Consider the following 13,702-nt stretch of genomic DNA (forward strand, 5'->3'; position numbering starts at 1 on the left):
AGAAATGTTTAGTGTTATTTTAGACCCTGTGAGTGTTCTCTCAAGCCTCCAGCTTCCATGCCACAGAGGTGCAGGTTTCTTAGACTCCTGTCACATCTTCCAATCTTGGATGGGTGTATTGGGAGTGACAGAGCATCTCAGGTGGCATTAGGCAACTATGCTGTGGCAGCTGAATTGAATCCTGCATTTCTGCTGATCACAGTGGGACCTACGTATTGCTGATTGTTTGATGTTTACCTCCATGATGCTCTGGTTTGTATCTCTAGCATGTGGTGGAGACTGTCAGCTTCTACAGAGCATACTGTGGTCACTATTCAAGAGTATTTGGTGCTTTTCTTGGCATGAAAAAGGTGGTTTGTACAGCCATTTCACCACTCTGTTCCAAATTAGGGTGCCATTTATCTGTATTTGGTGGTGAAACTGCCTTGAATTTCCACCTTTTTCATATTACTTCCCTCAGCTGCTTGTTCCTATCATGGCCAGTATTTCAAATCCTCTTTCTCACACTAATGCAGAGGTGAGCAAGGGCACCCTGAAATCAGGATCATTAAAATGATCCAGACTTTAAACCTTTTATGAATGGAGAGATTGTAGGTTTTTGTTTGTTTTGTTTCAGGTGGGGGTTTTGGGGGTGTTTTTTTGGTTTTGGTTGGGGTTATTTTTCAGCTGTTGTTGGATGTTTTGTGTGTGTGTAGAGGCTTTATTTTAATCCAAGTCACTTTGCTGCTACTTGCTCAATACTTCTTGTGTTGCATAAGAACAGCTAAGGGACCTATGAGCTGTGGTAAATAAAGTGGGGCAGAAGCAGATGATGAGGAAGCAGGAATGTCTTGCATCATCTTGTCAACTGAAGTAAAAGGCTTCGTGTGAGGCAGGGAAAGTACATTTATTTTGGCAGCCAAGTGAAATCCACGAGTGGTCTGTAATTATTCCAATTGTTTGCTTACTGATCACCATGGAGGAAACAGTTCAACCAGTAAATAAACTTTCTTCATTCACTTTATCTCTTGTTATGGTTAAAAATCAGCATAGCTGTTCAAGGAGACTTTTTTATTTACATTTGTTTTGCAGTCTTAATACTGCAAATGATCAATTCAATTTGCTTAATTAAGAAAAATGTGAACACTTCTGTTCTTGAAAGCAGTTGTTTAGAATACTTCTGAGGAGTTCACCCCTTTTCTGGTTTTTTTATGGGAATTTGCTTGATTGGATTCTTGAGGAATGCACAAAATACTTATTTAGCCAGTGAAATCAGCCCCCTGAGTTCCCTTCTTTCTATGGTTCTTCTTTGTCCAGGCATGCCTTTGACAGAACTCCTAGAAGCATTAATTCCTTTGGATACAGAAGTCATTGTCTTCTGCATGCAAATTTTAGTTAAGATCTTTTGAGAGGCTCTTTGTTGCTACTGTAATATCCCTGAGATGCTGCCAGCATATGAACTTAAGAGTGTAGGCACCTGCCCAAATTTGAAAGATTTTCCTGTATTGTATTTCTTGTTCTTCCCCCACCTTTTTCTTTAATGAGGTGTTAAATGACTCACACTCTTTAATAGCCACATGAATTAATCCTGTAGCTAATGCCTATCAGACTTGGAAAAGCAAATCTCTGAATTTGTAAAATATATTACTATAAAGCTGAATTCAGCTATTACTTTTATTTTGTCCCCTCTAAGGCATCACAGCAAAGGTAAACTACTGTGATGGCAAGGTGCCGTGGAACATGCCTGCTAGCTTCAGGTGCTCCCAATGTTCCTGCTACTGTCTTTGTGCTGCCTGTTGTGGTCCCTGACCCTGTAATGCGCAGGTCCTGGGATTTTAGCCTTGCTCTGCAAGGTTGGTTGTGTGCTGGCTCAGCACCTGGACCTGGCTCCCTGTAAGCCAGACCAGTCTGATCCCCCCACTGGAGAGAAGCAGTGGCAGTGTGGGGGAGGAGGCAACATCTGCCCTGTCAGTGGCAGCTTGGCGCCAGAGCTGTTTAGCAGTTTTGTGAAACAGTTCCTGAGCTTTATATGACCAAAATCACAATAAGCTAATACTTCACACTCAAGATAATAGATCTCTCTACTCCTGTAAAGAAGAAATTTCAAAGCTAAGATGAAGTTTTTGACTGTGCAGTTAGAAAATTATCCCAAACCAAGCAGAATCAGGCTGGCTTTATAAAAGAGTTTGCGTAAGCTGATTACTGCTTTTAACAAGTTTCATTGTTCAGAATAACATGGTTATGAATAAGATTGTTAAGTACCTTGTAGCAGTGGTAGGAAAGCAATTTATTTACAGACACAGCCACCAAGAACTTTGAGTGATGATGGAAAAAGGTCAAAATCTTTTTTGCATCTAGTTCTTGTTTTCCTTAGAAGTCAAGCTCTAAAAGTTCTAAAAGCCCTATTAATGTTTGCTTAACATATTAGAAATCAGAGGCTATGGATCTTCATTGATCCATTTGTATCCTGTTTCATTCCCATTTTGATGAAAGAAAGATTTTCAGTCTTTCTTAAGAGGAGGTAAGTTTAATTGTATATTTATAAGCAGAAATTCCTGAAAGTTCTTTGGTGAGAAATTTTACAAGAAAATGATGCTATGATTCTTTTTCCTTCTAATGATAAATGGCAATTTTGAGTTTACCTGCTATTGAGAAATCAAATTTCTTGGGATTACCATTTTAATTCTGTTCATTAAGATGGCAAGTTCCTGGAGAAATAACTGTTTCAGCTGTAACACACCAGTTTTCTCCCAAAGTATAAAAATTATTTAAGATAATAAAACATTATATGCCATCATAATTTCTGGGGGAAACCCAACAAAACAGCCCAAAAGAACATCAAACAAACAAAAAGCCCTGTCTCTGGATTAAAGCAATGTAAGAAATTTCTAAAATTAGGAAGTAAACATGTGAGCATATTGCCCATCTTAATAGACTAAAATTGTGTTTTATGCTGTGGAAATATTACATTACAATTTCTCTGTCAAGTAAGAAGATGCTACTGACTCTAAGGCCATAGATGGGATGGTCTTCTTCAGCCTGGCTTTACAGAATTAATTCTTACAAATATTTTAAGAGGTATGAGCTGCAAAAATGTCAAGATTCTTTGAAGGCATGGGCGTTTATGAAGCATAATATTCAAAAGATTCAGAGTAATAATGTTTTAATGCAGCAGCTTCAGTAGCTGAACAGGGTTTGACAGTGCTACGTGGATATCCAAATGACTTAAAAACTCCTGTTTACTTAAGACTTACCCTCTCCTTAATTAACTTAGACAAGCTTGTGAGTTAAAAGTAGCTTTCATGTTTTGATGTCTTTGCTTTTTATAGCTGTTGGATGAACTGCCAATGATATACAGTTGTTGTGTGTTTGTCTACTGCCTGTAAGTATTTGTTAATTTTTTTCCTTGAATATTTATGAAATGTTAACTTTTGAAATGTAGTCTCCAAAGCCAAATTTAGCATATACAGAAAGCTTCTACTACTTTCAGTGAGATCTGTTTTTGTGCAGCATTATGATATTAGAGAACCAGGCTGGCTTTAGTCCTAGTTTTTGCTAATTTAAATATATTTTACCAGTTTGTTGTGGTTTTTTTCAGTAGGGAAAAAAAACCCCACTCATTAAAGCATGTGTAGTATACAATCAGAGCTCAGTGCTACTTGTATAAAAACAGCAGATATAATAAAATCAACTTCAGTAATGCCTATGAAATTAGCAACATTATAGTTTATTTGAGCTGGATTTCTATGATGTAGTCTGGCTCGAAATGCAAATTTCAGGTTTCTGGCTAAACCTGCTTTTCACTCATCTGGAAAATTAAAGGGACAAGATTTTATGAGGAGTTGAATGCATATTTTGGACATAGTGTCTTGGAACATGCATGACAGCTTAATGCGATGCCAGGATATGTTCTCCCATTTAATTTTGGGAGCAATGGAGCATTTGACAACTGTAAAGATACCCTAAGTTGGCTTTTTCTTGCCTGTTGCTGCAAGGTCTGGATTTAATATGATTTGTTCTGTCACTTGGTGAATCCAAATGATAGATCAACTTGTTGCAGACTAAAAGAGGAAAAAAAAGGCTTTTTGCTTTTGAACATATCAAATATTCAGCTGTTGAAAATGGTGAAGATTACTGGTAACTTGCAATGGAGATGGGATGCTTTAGGACTAAACCCCTATCTATGGAAATTGCTCTCAGTTTGTGACTCATACATAAGTGTGATTTGTACAAATTCAGGACCAGAATCATAATGCCTCTTTTAGTGGAAATATTTCCATTGTAGCTCCCTATCTCCTTGAAATTGCCTTTGCATTTGTCTGATTTGAATGTGATTGGAAAAAAGGATGAGGAGTGGTTATAAAAATACATCTGAGTTGGTTTTGGTTTTTTTTTAGTGCAGTGGTTACTTTATTATCTTCAAAAGCACTGAAGTCTGTTACTGCATTTATAACTCCAATAAGATTCTGTGTATTTATGCCTGGTAGCAATTAAAATGCTCAGAAAAATGAGCTAATGTGTAGTTTAGGAGGCCTTTAATAATTGTTTTGGTTAGCTTGAAGGTAAGTTGCAGGTGGTTGTGCACAGGACATTCCCTTATACATCATTCAGTTTTGCTGATTCTCAAACTGTAATTACTTCAGGAAGCCATTTTGCAATGTAGCACATTGTACTGCCTTTAGACTTTTTGTTTCCCATATGTGTTTTTATTTTATTTCCTTTTATCAATTCATGATGGTGTCTATTTCTCCAAGTTTATAAAAAAAGGAGCTAGACAGATATAATTTGGAATTATATAGACAGCTTCCTCCAGCCCTGATGATAATGGGCTTCTCAAAATTCATTTTTGTTGGGTTTTTTTAAGACCTTTTTTCTGATGTAGATACAGTCTGGGATGTGTGTGTATTTCCATCACAGCTGAGACTGAGTTGTAGTGTAGAGATCGTGAAAGTAATTTTAATTGTTTGTTTTACATACTGGGAGCAGTCAGGTACTTTTACCTTCCACTTTTACCAGTTCCCAATCTAGCAAATGTTTTGCACTGCAACAGTAGTCAAGCCAGAAACAATCTACATTTTAACAAATCTGAGTTCAGTGTTTTGTAAGGCAGTCCTTTTCCTACACTGCTGCTTGCTCAGTAATGTTTTTGACAGTTGTGTTGCATTTTAAACTAATTTCTAATTTGCCATCCATTATCACCCTGTAAGCACCTTCTCAAAACACTTCTGCTTCACAAACTCTTTTCTTAGAGTGGGTTACTTCTTGGCATATGCTTGAGCTTATTGGTGTTAGGGTTTTTTTGCCTTAGATTTTTTAAAAACATTTACTGATAAGAGCATGAATTTTTTTCTTACAATAATGTGTCTTTATTTAAGGACTTAGAATTTCTTGAGGGACCTAAGACTAATTTGGATCAATTTTCTCACAAAAATTCTAATATTATACCTTGGAAATTGCATCCATTATATGGTAAGTGATGAATGTTGTGTCTCTCCTTTATCCTCTCTTCCAGGTATGAATGTTTCAAGTACAAGAATACAGTCAATTATGCGCTGCTTTTCTTGTTAATAACATACAGCGTCGTAGTCAGCATAGTAAGTAACTTTTCTAATATGGCATTTTCACCCTTTGGTTGGCAGTGGAGAAATGTTATAGAGGCAATACTAAATCTCTGTCACTTCCAGTCAAGAAAGACAAATTATTCTTTTGTTGACAAAATTATGTTGCTGGCCAGAGAAACCTAAAACCTTTCTATCTAAACCACTGTATAGAATAAATAAGGAAGAAAAGCAATAATCCAGTTGCTAGAACAGGAATGTGAGAAAAACAGTTGCCAGTGACTTGATATGAGACCTTGGATAAGCTGTGTTCCTGCTTCTCTCACTTTAATTCATCTGTAGAAATAAGAATCATTCTGTTTGCCTGCAAAAAAGTGAACTTTTATGTCCAGTCCAGGATGCAGACTGGTGTTCTGAAATAGGCAGATAAGAGAAGAACTTAACTGTTAGTTAAAATGCTTCTAATTTTTTTTTGTGTCACAGCTAACTTGACTCCCTTTGTCAGTGGAGTGTTCTTCCTGTATGAATAAATTCAGTTTCATGCTGACTGTCAACCACACACAGATGGAATTTCCTATGTAATTTTTATTGATAAACATTTCTTTTAAAATTAAAGTATTATTATAAGTCATCTCCAGCTGCCAAAATACTTGCCTCTTCTCTTCAATTTCTCCTAAAATTTTTTACACTTGTGGCACATTATGCCTGAGGTCTAGTGCCCTTCCCTCTTCAAGAACATAAATTAAATTAACTGTATTACAAATAGGAAGAACTACAAGCTTTTTGTAAAATTAATTGAAACATTAAATTATTGTCAAAAACAAGAAAAGCAAATTAGAGTTGAGTATGATTTCTTCTTGCAGTGCGTATCAAGAACATCTGGTAACTTCAGCATCTCAATTGGTTTTGTATGTAGTCAACTCTACTAAATTAGAAGCTTTATGTTAGTTGTTAATATTGATATTTGTGCTTCTTAGTTTAAAATAATTCCACAGTTAAAACCTCAGGTTCTGCCAGAGGAAACTTCAAATATTTGATCAACTTTAATGGTGCACGGACAGGCACTCATGGTTTGATTCTAACAGAAGACACCTTGGCAATATTTAGGTGAATAATATTATGATGGTTCTGTTGCAAATTATTTCTCTTTTTGAATCTTTCCAGGTTTACCTAGATTTGAAAGAGCCTGTATTCCATCAGGTAAATCTTGTTCTGTTGGAGGAGCTAATTTTGGTTTTCAACTATGCTATTTTAGTGGAATATGTTACGGTATTTTACTGCTGAAAGAAAGATGGAAGGGAAGCGCAATTTGCTGTTTGCTTTTTCTTTAAGCAGTATTGCTGCCTGTCATGTCACCATCCTCTTACTTAATGACCTGAAAATCTTGAATGCTTCAATGTGTGTTGTGTTTTAGCTTGTGACCTAATATTTCCCATGGTTTTCATCAGTGGCAAGTGTAATGAGGTGACCCTAAGGTGTGAGAAAGAGGAACATCTAAACGAGTCTTTCTGCTGTTTTCCATTAGCAGCTGCTTTGAAACTATGACCTTACATCATTAGATGTCTTGATTGACTTAGCACCATGTTCTCTCAGCTTTAACACATTAGTTTACTGGGTTTTTTAACTACTCAGTTTTACTTTGTGGAAATTCAAGGTGAGTTTAAGCAGAGAATGCCTTCTAGGGTTATGTAGCAGACTGCTTTGTACAGCCTTAATGGAACATTTGATACAGGCTCCTTTTGTGGCAGCCCAGGAGTATTAATATGCATCCCCTGCCTGTGGGGATAGGACCTGCATCGCTTACTTCTTTGCAGGAGGTTAGAAATGATGCTCATTTCTGTATGCCATGGGTAGTTTTCCCTCATTTATGTTTTTTTGATTAGGGATAACAGCGGAAAAATTGCCAAGTAAAAAGCACAGAGCTCTTTGCAGGACAGAGCTTTAAAGCCTTAATTTTTGAAATTGGTAGTCCCACTGCTTGTCAAAATGTGCCTGCCGCATCAGCAGTTGTAAAAATGATAACTGGCTCCTGTTGGTGGATTAGTGAAGTGGTGATCAAGAGAATCAATCTTCAGCTGCTCCAAATAATCTCCCCTGGAAACATGAATTGTTATCCTACCTGTAGATAAAACAGAAAATTGCAGTGTGGGTTTTTTTGGATGGTATTAATTAAATCCTTTATTTTTTTCCCCTATTTACATTTCCAGCAGAAAGATACTGGCTGGGATAAAAGTGACAATTACTCGTGCTTTTACTGAGCTGGTCATAACCAGTTTTGAATGAAGTGACTTAGAGTAGTTTTGTTAACAATAGTGGCAAAATTTGCTATTTATAATGAACTTTTATCTCTTTAATCAGTTATTTGCCCAAGCTGCATTTATTGGAATAAATACATCACAGCTTTACTATATTCCAGTTTGATGCATTGACAGGGGTTGCCCCATGTCACAAAAACTAAAACAACAGATATTCCAACTTTTTGGGAAAGGGGGAAATAGAGAAAGTTTAAACTGTTGTCCCAGACCTTTAATTTTCTGCATCTGGTTTCTCTTAGGTTCAGAATATGAATTCCCTTTTATAATTTATACATGAGGAATCGGTGTAGAAAATATTTAGATCCCATAAAATTCTTTGACTTTTTACAACAATTCTTTGCAAATTGATTTTTATGGAGAACATACAGTTCTCCATAATTTGGCCAAATTCCAAATGTTCAAGTACTGTACCTATTTTTTCACAGTCTTTGCCAAATATGTAGTACATCCTGAGGAAATATTTCCCTGACTACACAGCTAAACAGGGTTATGTTCTTAATACTTGTCCATTATTTTAGAGTGCATTAAAAAGAAAAAAGTTAAATAATTTCCGTAAGCATTTTCAAACTGCTTTTCAAGTCACCTAGACTTGAAGCAAAATTAAACATGCTCATGCAATCATAGTTTAAATCACAATCTTTCTAACTGGGTTAGAAAGTAGCATCAGGAGATAAAGCAGCATTTGGCTCCTCTAGGTGTTTGTCTGTGATCATTTTGACTTGTCAGCCTTGCAAAAAGAGGAAGAACTACAAGGATAACTTTTTATTGTTCATTGTTTCAGTATGAATTGTGGTTTTGGTTTGGTTTTTTTTTTCCCTCTGGAAGGAGGCCAGTAAGAATGGAAAAAAGGATCCTATTATATTTAGCAACCAGGATCTGAGCCTTATTTTTCCCCAAATTACTTTCTACTTGTGTTTCCAATTTAGGCTCATAAATTGCCAGCTGCCAGCAGGGCACAAAGGTGATTTCAGTTTGTTATCCATGGCACAGTAGCAATAGAGACCAACTTCTTTTTCTGCATCCACGTATTAAGGGAGATCTTTAAGGGTTTTAGTGCTTCAACTGTAGGAGGAATGAGATGCATGCTTTGGGCAAGTGGAGGCAGCACATCATTAGAAGGAAAAAACCAGTTCCTGTTTGACAACTGATCTAGTATTTTTTGCCACCTCATCAATTAAATGAAATATATTAATGGCCTTTACAGGCATACATAGTCTTGCTTATGTTCAAATCTCTCAGGCTAGAGCACTGTTAGTCCTAATTTTCAAGGTGCTAAACAACCCTACGTCCCAGCTGCCTGTTGTTTTTAAGCCAGTATCATTGTCACAGAAAACATCTGTGCCTCTCCCCTCTTTTCCATCTGGCACACAAATTTATTTTCTGATCTGAATTTGATTGGGGAACTCAACAGGTTGAAACTCTCCTTGGAATTAATTTTAAATCAGATTAGTTCTTCGTCCCCGTTTACCACATATATACAAGGAAAGGGGCAGGGGAAGAATGGCTGCTGCTGTAAAGTAATCCATAAAGTAATCCATAGAGACTACCCTGGAAGTAGTAGCTACTCTGGAAGTTAAACTTTCAACTCAAGTTTACAAGTAGCCTCCTCCTAATATGATGAGGCCTAGGAAGCTGTCACAAACAAAGCAACATGTTCCATCCTGATTTTTCTGCTTGCTGCATGCCATATCTGATCACTTGGAGTGATCAAAAACCTTGTTCAGTTAGTGGGACAAGTTATGTGAATAGGGAGATAGTTCTAAAAACCTGTTTTATTTGTGTAGTCATCTGCTGTGACAGTTTGAGGCAAATTTTAGCAAACAAGTAATTAAAAGGTTAATGGAAAATTAGATTAAATAGCTGTTTCTTCTACGTTAGGAAATGTGATATAATAAAAATAGGCATTCTAGAATGTTCTTGTGGTGTCCCATGAGAAAACAAGTCAGCTGGAGGAACAGATCAGTAGGAGAGTTGCAAATAGGGTAAGGTAGTGACTAGTGAAAAATTACTAAAGGAGATTATGAGAAAGCCTGAATTTTCTTGGAATCAGTAGTGGACTGACTTGTTTGGTTGGTTTCTTTTTTAACAACCTGTAGCAGGAAAAAGAAGAGTGTACTGCTGGTATTTGTGATGATACAAAGTTCAGAGTTATCACTGAGTACTGGGGGGAAATGAAGAGATAACTGGGATACCTGGAAGATGAGGATGAGGACTGATTCAAAATGGAAGTGATGCACTGATGGACAAATACAAACTGTTCTTGTTCTAAACTGTTCACAGATGACAAAAGGAGGGGAGGGAGTGCCTGGATGTGTTCACTCTTTACAGCATAACAGCATGACCAGGGATTTTTTTTTTTTTACTTTTGATAGACGTAAAATACAAGTATTGGATTTACTTCTTCAGGTGACTTTGAGTAAGAGGAAGAAAGTAAGCATGGTGGGAAAAGGCATTTCATTTGCCTTAATAAAAAAAATTATTAGATTTTTTTTCTCTAGGGGTATTTTAAATATACAAGTGCAAAGAAGAAAGTGAAATCAAGATGAAACATGTAGAAGTATGGAAGTATGTAAGGGAGCCTGAAACTGCATGAAGAATATATTATGTCCAGGCACAACCTGTTCAGACTTGCAGGATTCACCATTCTGGGGAATCTATGTGGACCCACTGGATATCTTATAGCTCTCCAGAGTCCCTCCTGCTGCTAAGGCAATAGTTAATTGTAGGCTTGTGGCTAATATATTGTGCCTTTTGGTGGAATGTGTTCTTACTTTCTGTACATTCAGGTTCCCCAGTATTCTGTTCAAAATGACCTTTTCAGGCGTGTCTTCACCACAGAGCTTTTTCTGTTCTATCGTTGTCCTGCTGATGAGCAGGTATAAAACTAACTTGAGTGACATTTCACTCTTACACAGTTCATTTGGGGATGTCTTCCCAAGCGAGTACAGCTTTCATTCTGGCTGGTGCTTCTACCTACAGTAGCTTAGGGAATGAGGAAGGATATTCTGACTCTCCAAAGGTTCAGCTCTACAAGTGATTGGAGGGGAAGCTTGACTTTCTGTGCAGACAGTGTCCCAGAAGCTCTACAGCAGCAGTGACTTGTGTGTCATTTTGCTATCACATGCGTGCATCTAAACAGGACCAACCCCAGTGAATCTGAGTTAGTTCCTTCGGGAGCTGTCAAGGCAGCCTGTGGTACTACACAGCTGTAACTGTGCCGAGTTACTTGGTGTTTCAGAGTCGTCTTGGGGTTGTCCTTCCTTTTTCTCTCAGCTCAGATTTCTTCTCCAGAAATCCAAACCCATGCAGAGCTCAGTTTTCTTTGTTGCAAATTGCAAATACAGCTTCCACATTCAAGTATTTAACTGTCTTTTGATAGCTGGTTGGAGTATTAGATAACCTAGTTGCCAAGAACTCAAAATCTCTCAGTACAGTGCCCAATGTGAATACTAATATTTGAGGCTGATAAATTGACTTCATTAACCAAAGATAGGTAGAAAGCCAGGAGCAGAGGAAACAGAGAAGTGGAAATAGCAGGCTATTGCTGCTTTCTGTACTAGAAGGGTAGATGAAGAACCAGTTTTGTATGCTCACCCTCTCAACCTTGCTTCTGACTTACATAAGTGAATTTATGTATGATTTGCTTAATTGCCTTCACATTAAAAATGCTGCCAGACATTGAGCCCTGAAGTGCTTACTTCCCATTTGTGAATTAGGAAGTTATTCATATTTCACCTTCTTATGAGGTTATCCACTGTGTCTTCATCAGATTTTGGGTTTTTCCCTCAATTGTAAAGATACCTTCAAAGCTGAAATATGCAGAGCTTTATTCACCGAAACAGCAAAGAGGGAACTGTCTAGTGGTAACAGAAGATTGAGATTCTGATCTTTCCTTTTGTTTCAATTGCAGTAAAATTATGTTCTTTGGCCTACAGTTTAATGGCAGTGTGAGACAAAATAGCAGAAAACTTGCTTGGGTTGTCATTTGTCATTTAAATGATGTCTTAGTTAAAGACAAGAAAGACAAAAGAAGTTAAAGGAATGGAAAAATTTTATCTAACTTGAATAAGGCAGATTTTTCTTTTTTTATATAATATTGTACTTTGTCCTTCTCTGGATGGATGGGTAATACCCAACAAAGCTTTACCATGATAAAATCAGTAAAGCCATGGATGGTAAAAGAGATAAAGTAAGCACTGCTGCCTGACATCTGAACTAAGTTGTGCAGTTTGGTGTGTAGCCCTCTAAAGAAGCAGCTGGGGGAGGTGAGCAGCTACAGTCTCTGTATATCACAGCAGCACCTCCTGAGTGCTCACCTTCAGCGAGGAGGATTGGAGCATGCAGAGCAGAACAGTTTGTTGTTCCAGTCTTTCACAGGCTTTTAAACACAAATGTGTTTTACTGCTAACAACCTGTTTGGGTGGGGAAGCAGAAAAGGCAAGAAATTGAAGTGTCAACGATGGGCATATTTTTCTTCAGTCACTGCAAGGTTCTCTTTCCTTTTTTTCCCCCCTTCCTTCCTCCATTAATACTGTCCTCTTCTGCAAGCCATTAACTCAATAGGAAATATCAAGCCAGAAACTCTGCAAAGGAAGCTTTCCTTAGCTTTTGCTCTTTCCTGCTTTTAGCAACTGCTGAAAAAGGTAACATTTTACCTGGGCTTTGGGCTGCCTGTAAGATCTGTTTCTCTAGGCAGAGTCTGACACTACTGAACTCCCTGTACAAAGAATTCAAAAGCAATTTGGGTACAAGCATAATGGTGGTCACAACCCTTAATGTGTATGAGAGAAATTCCTCTTAATGGATAGGTTTTTCCCATATCTGTACTGCAAAGGAGTGCTTTAGTGATGGAAATTTTAAGAGGGAGAAAATCAGCAAATCAAACTGTAATTTGGATCCTGGAGGAGCCTTCCTATGAGTATCTTCCTCTGTACCATCCCTCTCTTAGAATAAATTGCTGGATTTGATTAGAAAAAATGAAAAGGGCTGTTTTAAATGAGGCTGATAATATATTTATTATATTATTGGTGGGATCTTTTTAGGTAAAATGTCAGTAATGAAGAATTGTACCAGGAGGCAGCACCTAGCACACCTGAGCACTACCTTTCCTACCCTTAGCTTGGGACTGATAAGCACTTGATACTCAGGCTGTGTCTAGCAGGTTGTGTTGGTTTTCTTTTTTTCCTGGTTTATGTGCTGTACCCCAACAAGGGGACTGGAATATAACTAACAGCTTTGTATAAATTACAAGCCAGAACCAATTAGCCTTTCAAATAGTTTTGCTTTGTTTAGATCTACAGAGCAGAACACACAGTAGTAGTAGTTTATTTACTGAAGTTCTTTAATCTTGTTCTGAATGCAAATGAAGAGCTGCTGTGCTGACTGACTTTGAATAGTCAGTATTAGGCTTATTTTACCTGTTGTCAAACATAAGGGCTCTGTTGTCTGTCTTGCTCTGTATACGTGCACTGATAATATAGTGCACTACTAACCTTATCCTTAAATCTACAAGGAGTTTGCAGATTTGCCTTTATGGACTTATGGAAGGAAGGTTTCACTTTGCATTATTACAGTAACCTGTTTTATGTGAGATGACTAGACATGCTTGTAGGATAGTAGGATCTGAATGCCCCAGTTAGAGCAGATTGAGAGGCAGTCCCTGTCTCAAAGACAGTGGAAAAGAAGGAGGGATATGAGGAGGTCACTAGAACACGGTAAGGACACTGGTTTGTATGCACACTTTTTCTGTGAGGTTTAGTGGCTTTCAAAAAAAGACAGCAAAGGTTTATAACTTTTCCATTTCATCTTAAACAAAGGCAGAATTAGATGGTAGCTAACTAGAAGCAAGAT

General features: G+C 37.4%; 1 protein-coding gene across 1 annotated transcript in view; it reads left to right on the forward strand.

Moving 5' to 3' along the window:
- ACER3 (alkaline ceramidase 3) overlaps positions 1-13,702 on the forward strand; it is a 56,271-nt gene that overhangs the window by 27,370 nt on the left and 15,199 nt on the right. The window contains exons 4-6 of the mRNA XM_066572291.1: positions 3,309-3,361; positions 5,492-5,573; positions 6,702-6,737. Of these exons, the coding sequence (XP_066428388.1) occupies positions 3,309-3,361; positions 5,492-5,573; positions 6,702-6,737 (171 nt within the window). The remainder of the gene's footprint in view (positions 1-3,308; positions 3,362-5,491; positions 5,574-6,701; positions 6,738-13,702) is intronic.

The sequence above is a fragment of the Molothrus aeneus genome, chromosome 2, assembly GCF_037042795.1.
Source record: "Molothrus aeneus isolate 106 chromosome 2, BPBGC_Maene_1.0, whole genome shotgun sequence".
Lineage (NCBI taxonomy): Eukaryota > Metazoa > Chordata > Aves > Passeriformes > Icteridae > Molothrus > Molothrus aeneus.